Source organism: Taudactylus pleione, unplaced genomic scaffold (assembly GCF_031769625.1).
Source record: "Taudactylus pleione unplaced genomic scaffold, aTauple2 ptg000335l, whole genome shotgun sequence".
NCBI classification, from domain to species: domain Eukaryota; kingdom Metazoa; phylum Chordata; class Amphibia; order Anura; family Myobatrachidae; genus Taudactylus; species Taudactylus pleione.
The window spans coordinates 1,365,576-1,382,481 of record NW_028284736.1 but is presented as its reverse complement, the minus strand read 5'-3'; the positions used below and the strand labels follow the sequence as shown (position 1 = coordinate 1,382,481).

Genomic DNA, 16,906 nt, shown 5'->3' with positions numbered 1-16,906 from the left:
CCCCCTAGTGCCTATCCCTAACCCTCCCCCTAGTGCCTAACCCCTAAGCCTCCCCCTAGTGCCTAACCCCTAACCCTCCCCCTAGTGCCTAACCCTCCCCCTAGTGTCTAACCCCTAACCCTCCCCATAGTGCATAACCCCTAACCCTCCCCCTAGTGCCTATCCCTAACCCTCCCCCTAGTGCCTAACCCCTAAGCCTCCCCCTAGTGCCTAACCCTCCCCCTAGTGCCTAACCCTCCCCCTAGTGTCTAACCTCTAACCCTCCCCCTAGTGCCTAACCCCTAACCCTCCCCCTAGTGCCTATCCCTAACCCTCCCCCTAGTGCCTAACCCCTAACCCTCCCCCTAGTGTCTAACCTCTAACCCTCCCCCTAGTGCCTAACCCCTAACCCTCCCCCTAGTGCCTATCCCTAACCCTCCCCCTAGTGCCTAACCCCTAAGCCTCCCCCTAGTGCCTAACCCCTAACCCTCCCCCTAGTGCCTAACCCTCCCTCTAGTGTCTAACCCCTAACCCTCCCCCTAGTGCCTATCCCTAACCCTCCCCCTAGAGCCTAACCCATAACCCTCCCCCTAGTGCCTATCCCTAACCCTCCCCCTAGTGTCTAACCCCTAACCCTCCCCCTAGTGCCTAACCCCTAACCCTCCCCCTAGTGCCTAACCCTCCCCCTAGTGTCTAACCTCTAACCCTCCCCCTAGTGTCTAACCCCTAACCCTCCCCCTAGTGCCTATCCCTAACCCTCCCCCTAGAGCCTAACCCATAACCCTCCCCCTAGTGCCTATCCCTAACCCTCCCCCTAGTGCCTAACCCCTAAGCCTCCCCCTAGTGCCTAACCCTCCCCCTAGTGCCTAACCCTCCCCCTAGTGTCTAACCCCTAACCCTCCCCCTAGTGCCTAACCCTCCCCCTAGTGTCTAACCTCTAACCCTCCCCCTAGTGCCTAACCCCTAACCCTCCCCCTAGTGTCTAACCTCTAACCCTCCCCCTAGTGTCTAACCCCTAACCTTCCCCCTAGTGCCTATCCCTAACCCTCCCCCTAGTGCCTAACCCATAACCCTCCCCCTAGTGCCTATCCCTAACCCTCCCCCTAGTGCCTAACCACTAAGCCTCCCCCCTAGTGCCTAACCCCTAACCCTCCCCCTAGTGCCTAACCCTCCCCCTAGTGTCTAACCCCTAACCCTCCCCCTAGTGCCTATCCCTAACCCTCCCCCTAGTGTCTAACCCCTAACCCTCCCCCTAGTGTCTAACCCCTAACCCTCCCCCTAGTGCCTAACCCTCCCCCTAGTGCCTATCCCTAACCCTCCCCCTAGTGCCTAACCCCTAAGCCTCCCCCTAGTGCCTAACCCCTAACCCTCCCCCTAGTCCCTAACCCTCCCCCTAGTGTCTAACCTCTAACCCTCCCCCTAGTGCCTATCCCTAACCCTCCCCCTAGTGCCTAACCCCTAACCCTCCCCCTAGTGCCTAACCCTCCCCCTAGTGTCTAACCTCTAACCCTCCCCCTAGTGTCTAACCCCTAACCCTCCCCCTAGTGCCTAACCCTCCCCCTAGTGCCTATCCCTAACCCTCCCCCTAGTGCCTAACCCCTAAGCCTCCCCCTAGTGCCTAAACCCTAACCCTCCCCCTAGTGCCTAACCCTCCCCGTAGTGTCTAACCCCTAACCCTCCCCCTAGTGCCTATCCCTAACCCTCCCCCTAGTGTCTAACCCCTAACCCTCCCCCTAGTGCCTAACCCCTAACCCTCCCCCTAGTGCCAAACCCCTAACCCTCCCCCTAGTGCCTAACCCTCCCCCTAGTGTCTAACCTCTAACCCTTCCCCTGGTGTCTAACCCCTAACCCTCCCCCTAGTGCCTAACCCATAACCCTCCCCCTAGTGCCTATCCCTAACCCTCCCCCTAGTGCCTAACCCCTAACCCTCCCCCTAGTGCCTAACCCTCCCCCTAGTGCCTAACCCTCCCCCTAGTGCCTATCCCTAACCCTCCCCCTAGTGTCTAACCCCTAACCCTCCTCCTAGTGCCTAACCCCTAACCCTCCTCCTAGTGCCTAACCCCTAACCCTCCCCCTAGTGCCTATCCCTAACCCTCCCCCTAGTGCCTAACCCCTAAGCCTCCCCCTAGTGCCTAACCCCTAACCCTCCCCCTAGTGCCTAACCCCTAACCCTCCCCCTAGTGTCTAACCTCTAACCCTCCCCCTAGTGTCTAACCCCTAACCCTCCCCCTAGTGCCTATCCCTAACCCTCCCCCTAGTGCCTATCCCTAACCCTCCCCCTAGTGCCTAACCCCTAACCCTCCCCCTAGTGCCTAACCCCTAACCCTCCCCTAGTGCCTAACCCCTAACCCTCCCCCTAGTGCCTATCCCTAACCCTCCCCCTAGTGCCTAACCCCTAACCCTCCCCCTAGTGCCTAACCCTCCCCCTAGTGTCTAACCCCTAACCCTCCCCCTAGTGCCTAACCCCTAACCCTCCCCCTAGTGCCTATCCCTAACCCTCCCCCTAGTGCCTAACCCCTAAGCCTCCCCCTAGTGCCTAACCCCTAACCCTCCCCCTAGTGCCTAACCCTCCCCCTAGTGTCTAAACTCTAACCCTCCCCCTAGTGCCTAACCCCTAACCCTCCCCCTAGTGCCTATCCCTAACCCTCCCCCTAGTGCCTAACCCCTAACCCTCCCCCTAGTGTCTAACCTCTAACCCTCCCCCTAGTGCCTAACCCCTAACCCTCCCCCTAGTGCCTAACCCCTAAGCCTCCCCCTAGTGCCTAACCCCTAACCCTCCCCCTAGTGCCTAACCCTCCCCCTAGTGTCTAACCCCTAACCCTCCCCCTAGTGCCTATCCCTAACCCTCCCCCTAGTGTCTAACCCCTAACCCTCCCCCTAGTGCCTAACCCCTAACCCTCCCCCTAGTGCCTAACCCCTAACCCTCCCCCTAGTGCCTAACCCTCCCCCTAGTGTCTAACCTCTAACCCTCCCCCTAGTGTCTAACCCCTAACCCTCCCCCTAGTGCCTATCCCTAACCCTCCCCCTAGAGCCTAACCCATAACCCTCCCCCTAGTGCCTATCCCTAACCCTCCCCCTAGTGCCTAACCCCTAAGCCTCCCCCTAGTGCCTAACCCCTAACCCTCCCCCTAGTGCCTAACCCTCCCCCTAGTGTCTAACCCCTAACCCTCCCCCTAGTGCCTATCCCTAACCCTCCCCCTAGTGTCTAACCCCTAACCCTCCCCCTAGTGCCTAACCCCTAACCCTCGCCCTAGTGCCTAACCCTCCCCCTAGTGTCTAACCTCTAACCCTCCCCCTAGTGTCTAACCCCTAACCTTCCCCCTAGTGCCTATCCCTAACCCTCCCCCTAGTGCCTAACCCATAACCCTCCCCCTAGTGCCTATCCCTAACCCTCCCCCTAGTGCCTAACCCCTAAGCCTCCCCCTAGTGCCTAACCCCTAACCCTCCCCCTAGTGCCTAACCCTCCCCCTAGTGTCTAACCCCTAACCCTCCCCCTAGTGCCTATCCCTAACCCTCCCACTAGTGTCTAACCCCTAACCCTCCCCCTAGTGTCTAACCCCTAACCCTCCCCCTAGTGCCGAACCCTCCCCCTAGTGCCTATCCCTAACCCTCCCCCTAGTGCCTAACCCCTAAGCCTCCCCCTAGTGCCTAACCCCTAACCCTCCCCCTAGTGCCTAACCCTCCCCCTAGTGTCTAACCTCTAACCCTCCCCCTAGTGCCTAACCCCTAACCCTCCCCCTAGTGCCTATCCCTAACCCTCCCCCTAGTGCCTAACCCCTAACCCTCCCCCTAGTGCCTAACCCTCCCCCTAGTGTCTAACCTCTAACCCTCCCCCTAGTGTCTAACCCCTAACCCTCCCCCTAGTGCCTAACCCTCCCCCTAGTGCCTATCCCTAACCCTCCCCCTAGTGCCTAACCCCTAAGCTTCCCCCTAGTGCCTAACCCTCCCCCTAGTGCCTAACCCTCCCCCTAGTGCCTAACCCTCCCCGTAGTGTCTAACCCCTAACCCTCCCCCTAGTGCCTATCCCTAACCCTCCCCCTAGTGTCTAACCCCTAACCCTCCCCCTAGTGCCTAACCCCTAACCCTCCCCCTAGTGCCTAACCCTCCCCCTAGTGCCTAACCCCTAACCCTCCCCCTAGTGCCTAACCCTCCCCCTAGTGTCTAACCTCTAACCCTCCCCCTAGTGTCTAACCCCTAACCCTCCCCCTAGTGCCTATCCCTAACCCTCCCCCTAGTGCCTAACCCATAACCCTCCCCTTAGTGCCTATCCCTAACCCTCCCCCTAGTGCCTAACCCCTAAGCCTCCCCCTAGTGCCTAACCCCTAACCCTCCCCCTAGTGCCTAACCCTCCCCCTAGTGTCTAACCCCTAACCCTCCCCCTAGTGCCTATCCCTAACCCTCCCCCTAGTGTCTAACCCCTAACCCTCCTCCTAGTGCCTAACCCTCCCCCTAGTGCCTATCCCTAACCCTCCCCCTAGTGCCTATCCCCTAAGCCTCCCCCTAGTGCCTAACCCCTAACCCTCCCCCTAGTGCCTAACCCCTAACCCTCCCCCTAGTGTCTAACCTCTAACCCTCCCCCTAGTGTCTAACCCCTAACCCTCCCCCTAGTGCCTAACCCTCCCCCTAGTGTCTAACCTCTAACCCTCCCCCTAGTGTCTAACCCATAACCCTCCCCCTAGTGCCTATCCCTAACCCTCCCCCTAGTGCCTAACCCCTAACCCTCCCCCTAGTGCCTAACCCCTAACCCTCCCCCTAGTGCCTATCCCTAACCCTCCCCCTAGTGCCTAACCCCTAAGCCTCCCCCTAGTGCCTAACCCCTAACCCTCCCCGTAGTGCCTAACCCATAACCCTCCCCCTAGTGCCTAACCCTCCCCCTAGTGTCTAACCCCTAACCCTCCCCCTAGTGCCTAACCCCTAACCCTCCCCCTAGTGCCTATCCCTAACCCTCCCCCTAGTGCCTAACCCCTAAGCCTCCCCCTAGTGCCTAACCCCTAACCCTCCCCCTAGTGCCTAACCCTCCCCCTAGTGCCTAACCCCTAACCCTCCCCCTAGTGCCTATCCCTAACCCTCCCCCTAGTGCCTAACCCCTAAGCCTCCCCCTAGTGCCTAACCCCTAACCCTCCCCCTAGTGCCTAACCCTCCCCCTAGTGTCTAACCTCTAACCCTCCCCCTAGTGCCTAACCCCTAACCCTCCCCCTAGTGCCTATCCCTAACCCTCCCCCTAGTGCCTAACCCCTAACCCTCCCCCTAGTGTCTAACCTCTAACCCTCCCCCTAGTGTCTAACCTCTAACCCTCCCCCTAGTGCCTAACCCCTAACCCTCCCCCTAGTGCCTATCCCTAACCCTCCCCCTAGTGCCTAACCCCTAAGCCTCCCCCTAGTGCCTAACCCTCCCCCTAGTGTCTAACCCCTAACCCTCCCCCTAGTGCCTATCCCTAACCCTCCCCCTAGTGTCTAACCCCTAACCCTCCCCCTAGTGCCTAACCCCTAACCCTCCCCCTAGTGCCTAACCCTCCCCCTAGTGTCTAACCTCTAACCCTCCCCCTAGTGTCTAACCCCTAACCCTCCCCCTAGTGCCTATCCCTAACCCTCCCCCTAGAGCCTAACCCATAACCCTCCCCCTAGTGCCTATCCCTAACCCTCCCCCTAGTGTCTAACCCCTAACCCTCCCCCTAGTGCCTAACCCCTAACCCTCCCCCTAGTGCCTAACCCTCCCCCTAGTGTCTAACCTCTAACCCTCCCCCTAGTGTCTAACCCCTAACCCTCCCCCTAGTGCCTATCCCTAACCCTCCCCCTAGAGCCTAACCCATAACCCTCCCCCTAGTGCCTATCCCTAACCCTCCCCCTAGTGCCTAACCCCTAAGCCTCCCCCTAGTGCCTAACCCCTAACCCTCCCCCTAGTGCCTAACCCTCCCCCTAGTGTCTAACCCCTAACCCTCCCCCTAGTGCCTATCCCTAACCCTCCCCCTAGTGTCTAACCCCTAACCCTCCCCCTAGTGCCTAACCCCTAACCCTCCCCCTAGTGCCTAACCCTCCCCCTAGTGTCTAACCTCTAACCCTCCCCTAGTGTCTAACCCCTAACCTTCCCCCTAGTGCCTATCCCTAACCCTCCCCCTAGTGCCTAACCCATAACCCTCCCCCTAGTGCCTATCCTAACCCTCCCCCTAGTGCCTAACCCCTAAGCCTCCCCCCAGTGCCTAACCCCTAACCCTCCCCCTAGTGCCTAACCCTCCCCCTAGTGTCTAACCCCTAACCCTCCCCCTAGTGCCTATCCCTAACCCTCCCCCTAGTGTCTAACCCCTAACCCTCCCCCTAGTGTCTAACCCCTAACCCTCCCCCTAGTGCCTAACCCTCCCCCTAGTGCCTATCCCTAACCCTCCCCCTAGTGCCTAACCCCCAAGCCTCCCCCTAGTGCCTAACCCCTAACCCTCCCCCTAGTCCCTAACCCTCCCCCTAGTGTCTAACCTCTAACCCTCCCCCTAGTGCCTAACCCCTAACCCTCCCCCTAGTGCCTATCCCTAACCCTCCCCCTAGTGCCTAACCCCTAACCCTCCCCCTAGTGCCTAACCCTCCCCCTAGTGTCTAACCTCTAACCCTCCCCCTAGTGTCTAACCCCTAACCCTCCCCCTAGTGCCTATCCCTAACCCTCCCCCTAGTGCCTAACCCCTAAGCCTCCCCCTAGTGCCTAACCCCTAACCCTCCCCCTAGTGCCTAACCCTCCCCGTAGTGTCTAACCCCTAACCCTCCCCCTAGTGCCTATCCCTAACCCTCCCCCTAGTGTCTAACCCCTAACCCTCCCCCTAGTGCCTAACCCCTAACCCTCCCCCTAGTGCCTAACCCTCCCCCTAGTGTCTAACCTCTAACCCTCCCCCTAGTGTCTAACCCCTAACCCTCCCCCTAGTGCCTAACCCATAACCCTCCCCCTAGTGCCTATCCCTAACCCTCCCCCTAGTGCCTAACCCCTAACCCTCTCCCTAGTGCCTAACCCTCCCCCTAGTGCCTAACCCTCCCCCTAGTGTCTAACCCCTAACCCTCCCCCTAGTGCCTATCCCTAACCCTCCCCCTAGTGTCTAACCCCTAACCCTCCTCCTAGTGCCTAACCCCTAACCCTCCTCCTAGTGCCTAACCCCTAACCCTCCCCCTAGTGCCTATCCCTAACCCTCCCCCTAGTGCCTAACCCCTAAGCCTCCCCCTAGTGCCTAACCCCTAACCCTCCCCCTAGTGCCTAACCCCTAACCCTCCCCCTAGTGCCTAACCCCTAACCCTCCCCCTAGTGTCTAACCTCTAACCCTCCCCCTAGTTTCTAACCCCTAACCCTCCCCCTAGTGCCTATCCCTAACCCTCCCCCTAGTGCCTATCCCTAACCCTCCCCCTAGTGCCTAACCCCTAACCCTCCCCCTAGTGCCTAACCCCTAACCTTCCCCCTAGTGTCTAACCTCTAACCCTCCCCCTAGTGTCTAACCCCTAACCCTCCCCCTAGTGCCTATCCCTAACCCTCCCCCTAGTGCCTATCCCTAACCCTCCCCCTAACTCCAATACTTACTGTTGGGAAGTTTGCGCTAGGATTCTGACTGGTGTCGGGATAATGACTACATCCCGTAAGTGCCAAAGATTGTTTATCAGTATACTGTAGTTTAGTTCACAGTGTTAAAAGTTTTTTAAAAACCTAGAACTGTTCTACCACTAAACTGGCCGAGCTGCTTTACAGTGAATTTCATTGCAGATTGTAATAGGTGTTGGTACTGTTGAATGCGTTGCTCATATTGAAATGGACTATGGGAATGTATTTTTAAGCAAATTTAGAGAACAGAGAAGGGAGTAACATAATCATATAGAATTATGCATTCGTCAAGTCTGAGATTTCTGGATAAGAACTGTGCAACAACATATATTACTATTATTGAAGGCCTCATGACTCTCTTTATTGGCTTTTTAACTCTAGTGATGACAACCAGTGGCCTCAGGAGAATAGCGTATTGAGAAAGACTAAAGCTGTGTACACACGGGTTTATTTATTTGACGACTGAACGATAACGATGTTGTTATCGTTCAGTCGTCCAAAAAATCGTCCAGTTTCATCACCAAAATGATGAAAGATAACTACTAATGCGCGCTCCCGTTTGCAGTTGGTAGTTGCCGTTCATCGCCCGAACCTCCTGTCCAACCAATAATGTCAGGTTGAACGTGTTCGGTGATGAGGGAGGGAGCCCGGCACTGAACGAAATCATTCTTGATTTAATTCAGTGTTTGTGCTCTTGCCGGGGTCACACGGGACGATTTTGTTTATGGAACATAATCCTCCAATATAGGAGGAGTATCCAATTACTTGCGATTTTTCGCAGTTAATTCCCTGTTTCTCACCAATGTTTTTTTTCCCCTATCCTGTTATTTCGGACAAAATAACAGAATATTTCTTCCGAAAACACCTAGGATCCATGATAAGTTCACAGACCTTTGTGTTTTCGCCATTTCAGGGGTGAAAAACCTGCAGTTTTCCTGGATTTTTTCTTGGGACACATTAGGTTCCGAAAAAAGAGCCCCGATAAGTGCCGGCGTCGGGCGGACTTCTGGGCTAATTGGATAGACCTGGGGGAACCATTAGCACCCGAACAATGTTCGGGGCTAATTGGATACCGCCCTAAGAATATAATTATTTGCTAACACACACTCCATCCCGCCCTCTTCCCTCTGCTGCGGCCTCACATCCTCAATGATCACCACTTCCCACTCTTAAGGTGTGTACACACGGTACGATATCTATGACCGATAATGATATGTTCAACGATATACAGTATCGTTTATATCATTCATTTTTATGCAGTGAACGATGCGCATTCCGGCATGAACGATAACGATATCGATGATCGTCTGTACATGCGGGCCAACTTGCACGATATTGTCAACTTTTCCTGTAAGAGATGTGGCAGGATGACTTCACTGAAAGATATCTTTCAAGTCGTTGGTGGCACACATCGTACCGTGTGTATGCAGCTTTACATTCAGGATTTCCCCTGACCTCTGCAATCCCCTCCATCGCCCCATTAAGCTTCCATCCAGCCTCCCAGCGTGCCTATAAAACACCTTTATTCATTTTAGCTCACCATCCCTCCTCCTAGCACTGAAGTCTCTGCCCTCGTCTCGCATTGTGTCCCCTGTAGACGGTAAGCTCGTATGAGCAGGGCCCTCACCCCTTTGTCTTCCCTACCTAATTATGCTGACTGTAACTATGTGAATTTATATTCTGTCTGTATTAGTCTGTACTTATATATCCTGTTGTCAATTTTATCCCCTCGTACAGCGCTACTAAAAGATGATAATAAAATAATGAAAACACTGGAATCAATCCCCCTGCTGTCTTTAGCATTTAGGCCCTGTACATATAGGTATACATAGGCATTTGCAACGTACGGTTTATCGCATGTGTAAATGCAATAAAAAATGAACTGCGATATGTATGTTTTTAATATGCATTTTATATGCATTCACAGACTTGCTGAAGATGGGTTTATTGTAAACGTATCTGTAGCAGAACAGAAAGTTATCTAACACTTTCAGGTTAAACGGTTGGAACAAGCATGTTCGTACAGCAGGCGCTTCTTAACTTACATCTCACAAAGAGAGGATACCTGATTTGCCTTGCTCTCATATTGTAACATTGGTAAACAGAAGATGTATTTATCATACAGTTAATTGAAAGTAATAAACTGGTGGCCAGTAGTTATGTGATTACATTGGATCAACTTGCATTTATATTCAAATCTAGGGCTGTGCTACACTGTTTTGTTTTTCGAAAGCTGGTTCCAGCAAAGTTAAACGCACGTGGAGGATCCTGATTCGGCGCCGGGCGCGGATGTGGCTGCGTTTTTTGCTGCAGTTGCATCTGCATCTTTATGGTAATACTGCTACGACCCCGGCGTATATTCGTGTGCCTGAAAGTGCAAGGACTCCGGCGTCCACTGTTAGCAGCCGTAGGCGTTGAGATACCACCTGATGCATCTTTGGTCACGCCATTGAAACATGCCGCGGTCGTATGACCTCCTATGTGAGTGGTTCAGTGTTTTAGTGCGCAGCCGTGTTCAGCTACACGCCCGTAACACTCCCATAAGACGCTACATCTCCGTGCATCTTTTTAGCCACCCCACTGTTGCTTCTCAGTCTCCGTCCATTAACCCCACTTATGTTTCTGTTACCGTGTGTCTAAATATAATCTGTGACTCTAGGGCTGATGAGAGATGTACAATTATCTGAGGATGAACGCACATCGCCGATGGTTAGGGGTCATGTGCAGAAAGGGTCCTGCAATCTCACTCGCAGACCCTCCAAGCACCAGCATGATAGTCATGCTGCGGCATTTGGGGGACAGAGCGGAGGCGTGCCTGGTCACCATTCCCGGAAACAGGGCGTATACAATCCCGACACTGTAATCCCGGCAAGGGATTTAACATAGGTGCCGAAATACCGACGCCTATGTTTATCCCGACGCCAGAACGCTGAGAGGACGCTGGACCGACCGTCCTCTGCCGTGGGGGAGTAAACACTTAACCGGGGATGGAGGATTAGATTTAGGGATCCCCTGGGGGACTTCTGGTTAGGCACCCCCCCGGGGAAGGTTAGGGTTAGGCTAGGGGAAGGGGGGGTAGGTTTAGGGACTAGGGGGGGAGGCTAGTGTTAGGGTGCAGGGAGAGGGGGGGGTTAGGTTTAAGAACTAACAGGGGGAGGTTAGGGTTAGGCACTAGGGGGGAGAGGGATAGGGATAGTATACTTACCTGCGCTGTTGGGATTTTCACCCATCGGGCTGCCAGCGTCGGGATTTGAACCTCTGCTGACATACTGATTCCGTATACAGGTTCAGAGACTCAGTCGCACATAGATACAGTATACAAGTGTGGTATATCAGATTAATCAGCGCGGTCTGCTGGTGCGTCCCACACGCATCACATCTTAGATGCAATTTCGGCAAAAAGAAGATGCAAAAAAGATGCCCGGCGCTAGCAGAGTCTCACAGGACCTCGCGCACCAGGAGGTTTTTTTTTAGCCTGACCGCAGCAAAGATGAATAAGGACACATCTGTACAACAGAGATAAAGCAACTTAACAACTACACCAACATGATCTTGTGCAGTAGGGAGGTAATAATCTATGTTGCATCCATTGTAGCTCCGTTAAAATGTAAACACTGATAAAGTTTTCATCACAAACAGCAACAAAAACAAGTTACAGCTTGAAAGTCAGTGTTAACAACTGCTGAGAAGGGTCAAAACTATCCAAAAGCAAAAGAGGATGTGATCCTTTACATCTTTACTGGCACCAGATCAGCGGGTCTATTAGCACTGAACGGAACATGTTAATTAACTTTTGACACTCACATGTAATTGTAATATGCTAAAACTGGACTTGACAGGGCACAGCTCCCAGGTCTCATTTTCAAGGAACATCCGCAGTTCTTCAAGACGTGTCCTGAAAAACATTATTCAGCTTCTTAAATAAAAAGGCAGAAATTACAAGTAATTAGGAACAGAAAGATAGAACTCTAAAGATACAAAAACAATGTAAAGAGTTCATAATGGGCTCAAATCTGAGGCATTAAATCTCTGGTGCGGAATATAAATTAATGATCGGTGCCATGGAAATGCCTGGAACAGACACAATATAATCAGTCATTCAAGGGATGTGGGGGAAAGTCGTGAGCGCTAAACGCTACAAGGATTTTATCCGCTTTTCACATTCTGATCATGCACATCACCTACTACAGAGGCGGATGACAATTCATTAACCTTTCAGAACTGGGCAGTAGAGAAGCTTCTTATACCCCTGAGAACAAGGATTTAAGCGACAATTCTGATTAAGCCGAGTAAAACTAACTCCATAAACTTCTGGAAAAATAGAACAAAAAAATATATATATTGAGAAGCACGATAGCAGTAAAACTTTAACAGGGCAATTTTGGACCTTAGAACATAATAACCATTACGGGGCAGATTCAATTACATTCGAGGACTCATGTTGCGTCATTTTTCTGCCCAGTACGGTAGCCTGGTTCTGATAGGCTGCCCGGAACCAGAGATGGAATTAACGTGTGGAATGTTCCCCAATGACTCGGTAGCAGCACATTTGTTTGTGCATTAAAACCATGCTTGCCTACTTTTGAAAAAGCATTACAGGGAGATTGTGAAAGCAGCACCTATGAGCGCGGCGGTAAAGTGGGCGTGTCCTGCTACATCTGAGAGGCGTGCCATAACATTGAAATGGGAAATGATACTAATTATCCCATTTGAATAAATATATATATATATATATATATATATATATATATACACACACACAATATCGATAGATAGATAGATAGATAGATAGATAGATAGATAGATAGATAGATAGATAGATAAATAGATATCTCTGTGGGATTTTTTTCATATATAACAGCTTCATATTGGGGGTAAGGTGCAATCGGGGAGATTGTAGGACTATTCAGGGAGTCAGGGAGATTGCTACTATTTCAGGGAGTCTCTCTGACAATCAGGGAGAGTTGGCAAGTGTGGTTAAAACCGTATGTCAGAGGAGTGTAGAAAAGCTGAAAAGTATAACAGGTCCTAAATATTAAATAAAGTCATCTCTAAATTAAAGTAGAGAACTCATGAACGCAGAGCAAGAATGCTTCCTACAGTAATGTTTAAGGGGCATCAAACTACTTGGGGACTTCAAACATTCTTGCAGTCTACAGTAGGGACGACATGAAACCATTTATTGTATAATTTGTTATATGTCAATGACGGCGTTGAAAATTCTAAATATTGTTATCAAGTTCCCCAAATTCTAAATATTGTGCAGTACTAAGTCACAGCCTGTAGGTGTCACTGTGGTTGATGCAGTAAATTTAGAGCCTGCAGGAGAAAAGGGACCCCAGACAGGGGACTATATATAACCCACACAGTTTTGTTTTTTCCCCATATGAAAAAATATTTCAGACTTCAGTCTCTTTTGATTTTACATATCACAGTCGCCATCTCCATCATTAACAGATTTCCGCTAATTGTGATTAAGATGGAAACAATCGCTAATGATTCACAGCAGATTAATTCAGCATAGTTTATAATTTTTACATTATGTCCAGGGCCACTTTGCGGCTACGGGAGCCGTTACTATCTCAGCTGGGTCTTCGTGCGCTGCAATCCACAACACGGTAGTTTTACTGGAATGGTTAGAATGCAATTTGTTGCACAGTAAATACAAATATTTGCTATATATTAATTTACTAGTATAAAAGGACCCTGATCATCTCAGTCTCCGCCCCCCCCCCCCCTCCCCCAGTCCCCCTACTGCAGAGATCACAGTGCTCAGGGGGGTACTAAGTTTCCCTCTTTGCACTTGAACTTTTTGGCGCATGTGTCCCAGAGTGCTATTCGCACAGCATTCTTGGGCGCGATTTCAGTTGTGATGTCGGCAGTCACAGACCGCTATCTCACTGCCGGAGGAGATCTGTTCTGCACATCACTGCAGCAGCAGACACGTTTGCATGGGATGTGACCATGCCAGTGCAAAGCCCAGCTGGTTGCAGTCACATACCACACCATATAAGTGCTTAAGGTTAAACAGTTGAAAAATGAGGATTTGTCTCACAGCAGTGCACTGAGTCACTGTACTGGGTCCATGGGTTCGCACCCAACCCCTGTGTTTTGGAAGGTAAATTGTCTTCTTATGAAATACAGATGTGTCCTGATACACCTAGCCTCAATATGGCATCCGGCGTGAGTCAGCTGCCAGATCCGGTATGAATCGGCTTGTGTTGTGCATCTTTTTTGGACTGCACTGATTAATTGATACTGCGACACTTGTACGTACATCAGTGTGCGACTGAGTCTGTATACGAAGCTCAACGGAACTTGGCGTGGATAAAAACCGCGGCCGATGCACTTCATATACAGCTTCAGACTCGCTTGCACACGGATATACAAGTGTTGCATATGAAATTAATCAAAGCAGTCTCGTGCAGCATTTTGTGGTCTAAGACGCATTTTTAAAGATGATAAAGACACTCTGTACGAGCTGCGCCGCACGGAACCTGGGACGCAGAGAAGGGCTGTTTGCAGCAATAGTGCATGAGAACACATCTATAGGTCCTAGTGTGAGTGTGCGTGGTAAGTCGCCTCTTTACAGCACTGTGTAAAAACATTATATATAAATAATGGATAATAAGAAAAAAAAGCTGATGACAATTCTGCTACTGTACATCATGTATAGCACCTGGGAAATAAGGGAATAGGCAGCAGGTACATCACACCCCTGTCTATGATGAGCATCCACATTACCGTAAGACAATAAAGTAAAGAAATGCACTATTGATTAAAATAAGACAACAATTGGGAATCCAATCTAACAGAGACGCGTTAGGGAACATACATTAAGCTGTCAGATGAGACTCCCGGCTAACGTCAGAAGAAATCTACATAGTGAAGTGCATGCGTTGGCATTAATGCAGTGTAGGAAACACTCTAGGATTTCAATTAATTCATGTTACTGCGTTTTGTTACTAGGGACATGGTAATCAATCAGGTTTTTTTTTTTTTTTTTTTTTTTTATTGCTTATGTAATGTTTTGTTACTCTGCCTTCATTTACCACAATGTAGCTGTTATTATATGTGCTTTTACATCATCTGCATTTAATCCTTTCACTGCTGGATTAGATTTAATCTCCATTCTGTCGCGTGTCCAGTGACATCACACAGATGCAGGGTCAATGATGTAATTAGCAGGAGTGTAACTTGCAGCTGACAATGCCAGAAGTATTATCAAGTGTAGCAATATAATGGGAACCAGTGGCAAACGCAGGATTTCTAGAGGGGGGTTTCCAAATGCTTGATTTTAGAGGGAGTGTGGCCAGTCCATGAAGAGGGTATAATTAGCACTTATCCAGCTTTATTTTGCATCATACGAAATGTACTGTGTGTCATAATTCCAGCATATACAGGACCAACAATCACAGTAAGCCATTAAATGCGGCAGTAGGGCCATCCTGCCTGAGCTGAATGTTTTTATTTCAGATGTGGGCACTTTTCGAGAGCATTGGAGCCAGTCCGGGAGCCTGGGGGAGCAACAGAAGAACCTAGCCCTGCCCTGGACATATATGTACATATTGGTCTCATGCACTGGATAGTGAATTATTACGCAGTATTAAAAATTAGCCACATTGATTAGCAGTGCACAGCTAACGGTGCGTGTTTTCCATATCTCCTAGTTGGTGCACAAGTGTATTTATTACTGGCTGACACATGTTAAAAGTTTCACAGGTGGTGCTAATTATTTCATTTGTGATACTGAGAAGAAGTAAAATTTATTATATTACTATTTCTATCGTGGTTATAGTGTGGCCTGGGGAGGGGGTTTCCAGGCAACCGGAACCCCCCCCCCCCCTGCGTTTGCCTATGATGGGAACAATGTATTTTCTCTTCATTTGTGGGTGAGAGCAGACCTAAAAGGTGCGTATCCACTGCACGAGAGGAGAACGACTGTACGATTACAATATCGTAATCGTTCATCATACTGTGCAGTGGATATTGTGCCAGCACTGTACGAAATGTCATTCAGTGCAGGCACCCTCCCTCATCCCCGTACATGCACAACCTGTTGATATCGGCTCGTTGACCTGCATGTTCAGGCGATGACAGATGCCGGCAACGACCAGCGGGAGTGCGCATCGCTAGTCGTTGCCGACAAAATCACTGCACGATTAATGAACGATAATGTCGTAATCGTTCAATCTTATCGAGTAGTGGATATGCACTTTAAAGCAAGATATACGGTTAGATTTTAGTTGTGGATTAGGGATAAAGACACTGTTGTTCTAAGATTATTGCTGGTGGTAGTTTCAGATAAGGATTTTATGGGCTCTCACCCATAACCTGCCACTTAGGTGCCCATTGTGGTAACGAATGATGATGGGGCTATTAAATGTTATTAAGTTGGTGGACAAAAAGGGCACGAGGCTGAACATGGCACTCTGCTATGGCAATCACTATTAGGGGTATATTACTAAAGTGAGAGTTTTTAGAAATGGAGATGTTACCCATAGAAACCAATCAGATTCTAGCTATTATCTTCTAGAAGGTGCTAGTTAAATGTTAAGTAGAATCTGATTGGTTGCTATGGGAAACATCTCCACTTCTAAAAACTCTCACTTTAGTAAATATATCCCTTAATCAGGATTACCTCTGATGCAGAGGGAAGAGACCACAAAGGCAAGAACCACACTATTCGGATACAGGAGCGAGGAAGCTAAAATTACAGCAAACGTGCTCATGGCTAAAATTAATACTTTACCTGTGATAATTTTTAAAATAGTTCACACTTTGCTTCCTTATAGATTCCCGCAGAACCTCCGATTTACTGCCACAAAACTCCTCCCCGACCTGCATTAGCCTGAAAGGAGAGAACAGAAATATAGATGTACAAATTTATGGCATAACGTTTTTTTGTCCCCAGTAACCACTGACAAAATGAAATAAAGGTGTAAGCTGCGAAAACACATGAAGGGGCAGTTTATTATAGAGAAGCTGAGTAAGAAGTGTGAAACAGACAAATGTGTACAGTATCAATGTCCTTCCTTTTATATATTGCAATTGTTTAGGACCAGGGGAACGCCGCAGATCACAACGCCCTTTATGACAGCTGCCCATTTCAGCTCGCCAGTTTAAAAAAATACTTCCTTCAAATCAATCTAGTGTTCATTCTAGCACACTGGACCAGTCACAACCCGCCTTTCCTGCCTGGAGTGTCGCTCTCTGCTCTGGTGTTTCTAGCACACTCAGCTAATGGAACAAAGTCATGAGATACAGACCAGATTGTGCTAGAAGCACCAGAGCAGAGAGTGACACCCCAGGCAGGAAAGAGGTACTGCACGGGTTGTGACAGGTGCAGGGTGCTATACTGAACACT

At 50.3% G+C, this 16,906-nt stretch overlaps 1 protein-coding gene across 2 annotated transcripts in view; it reads right to left on the bottom strand.

The window, feature by feature from the left end:
- Window positions 1-11,040: 11,040 nt before the first annotated feature.
- The window catches only part of VPS50 (VPS50 subunit of EARP/GARPII complex), a 259,035-nt gene continuing 253,169 nt past the window's right edge, over window positions 11,041-16,906 (bottom strand). For both annotated transcript variants that reach the window (XM_088443849.1, XM_088443850.1), the window contains 2 exons: window positions 16,292-16,390; window positions 11,041-11,434 (listed from right to left, as the gene is read on the bottom strand). In XM_088443849.1, the coding sequence (XP_088299975.1) occupies window positions 11,326-11,434; window positions 16,292-16,390 (208 nt within the window). In that variant the 3' untranslated portion in view covers window positions 11,041-11,325. The remainder of the gene's footprint in view (window positions 11,435-16,291; window positions 16,391-16,906) is intronic.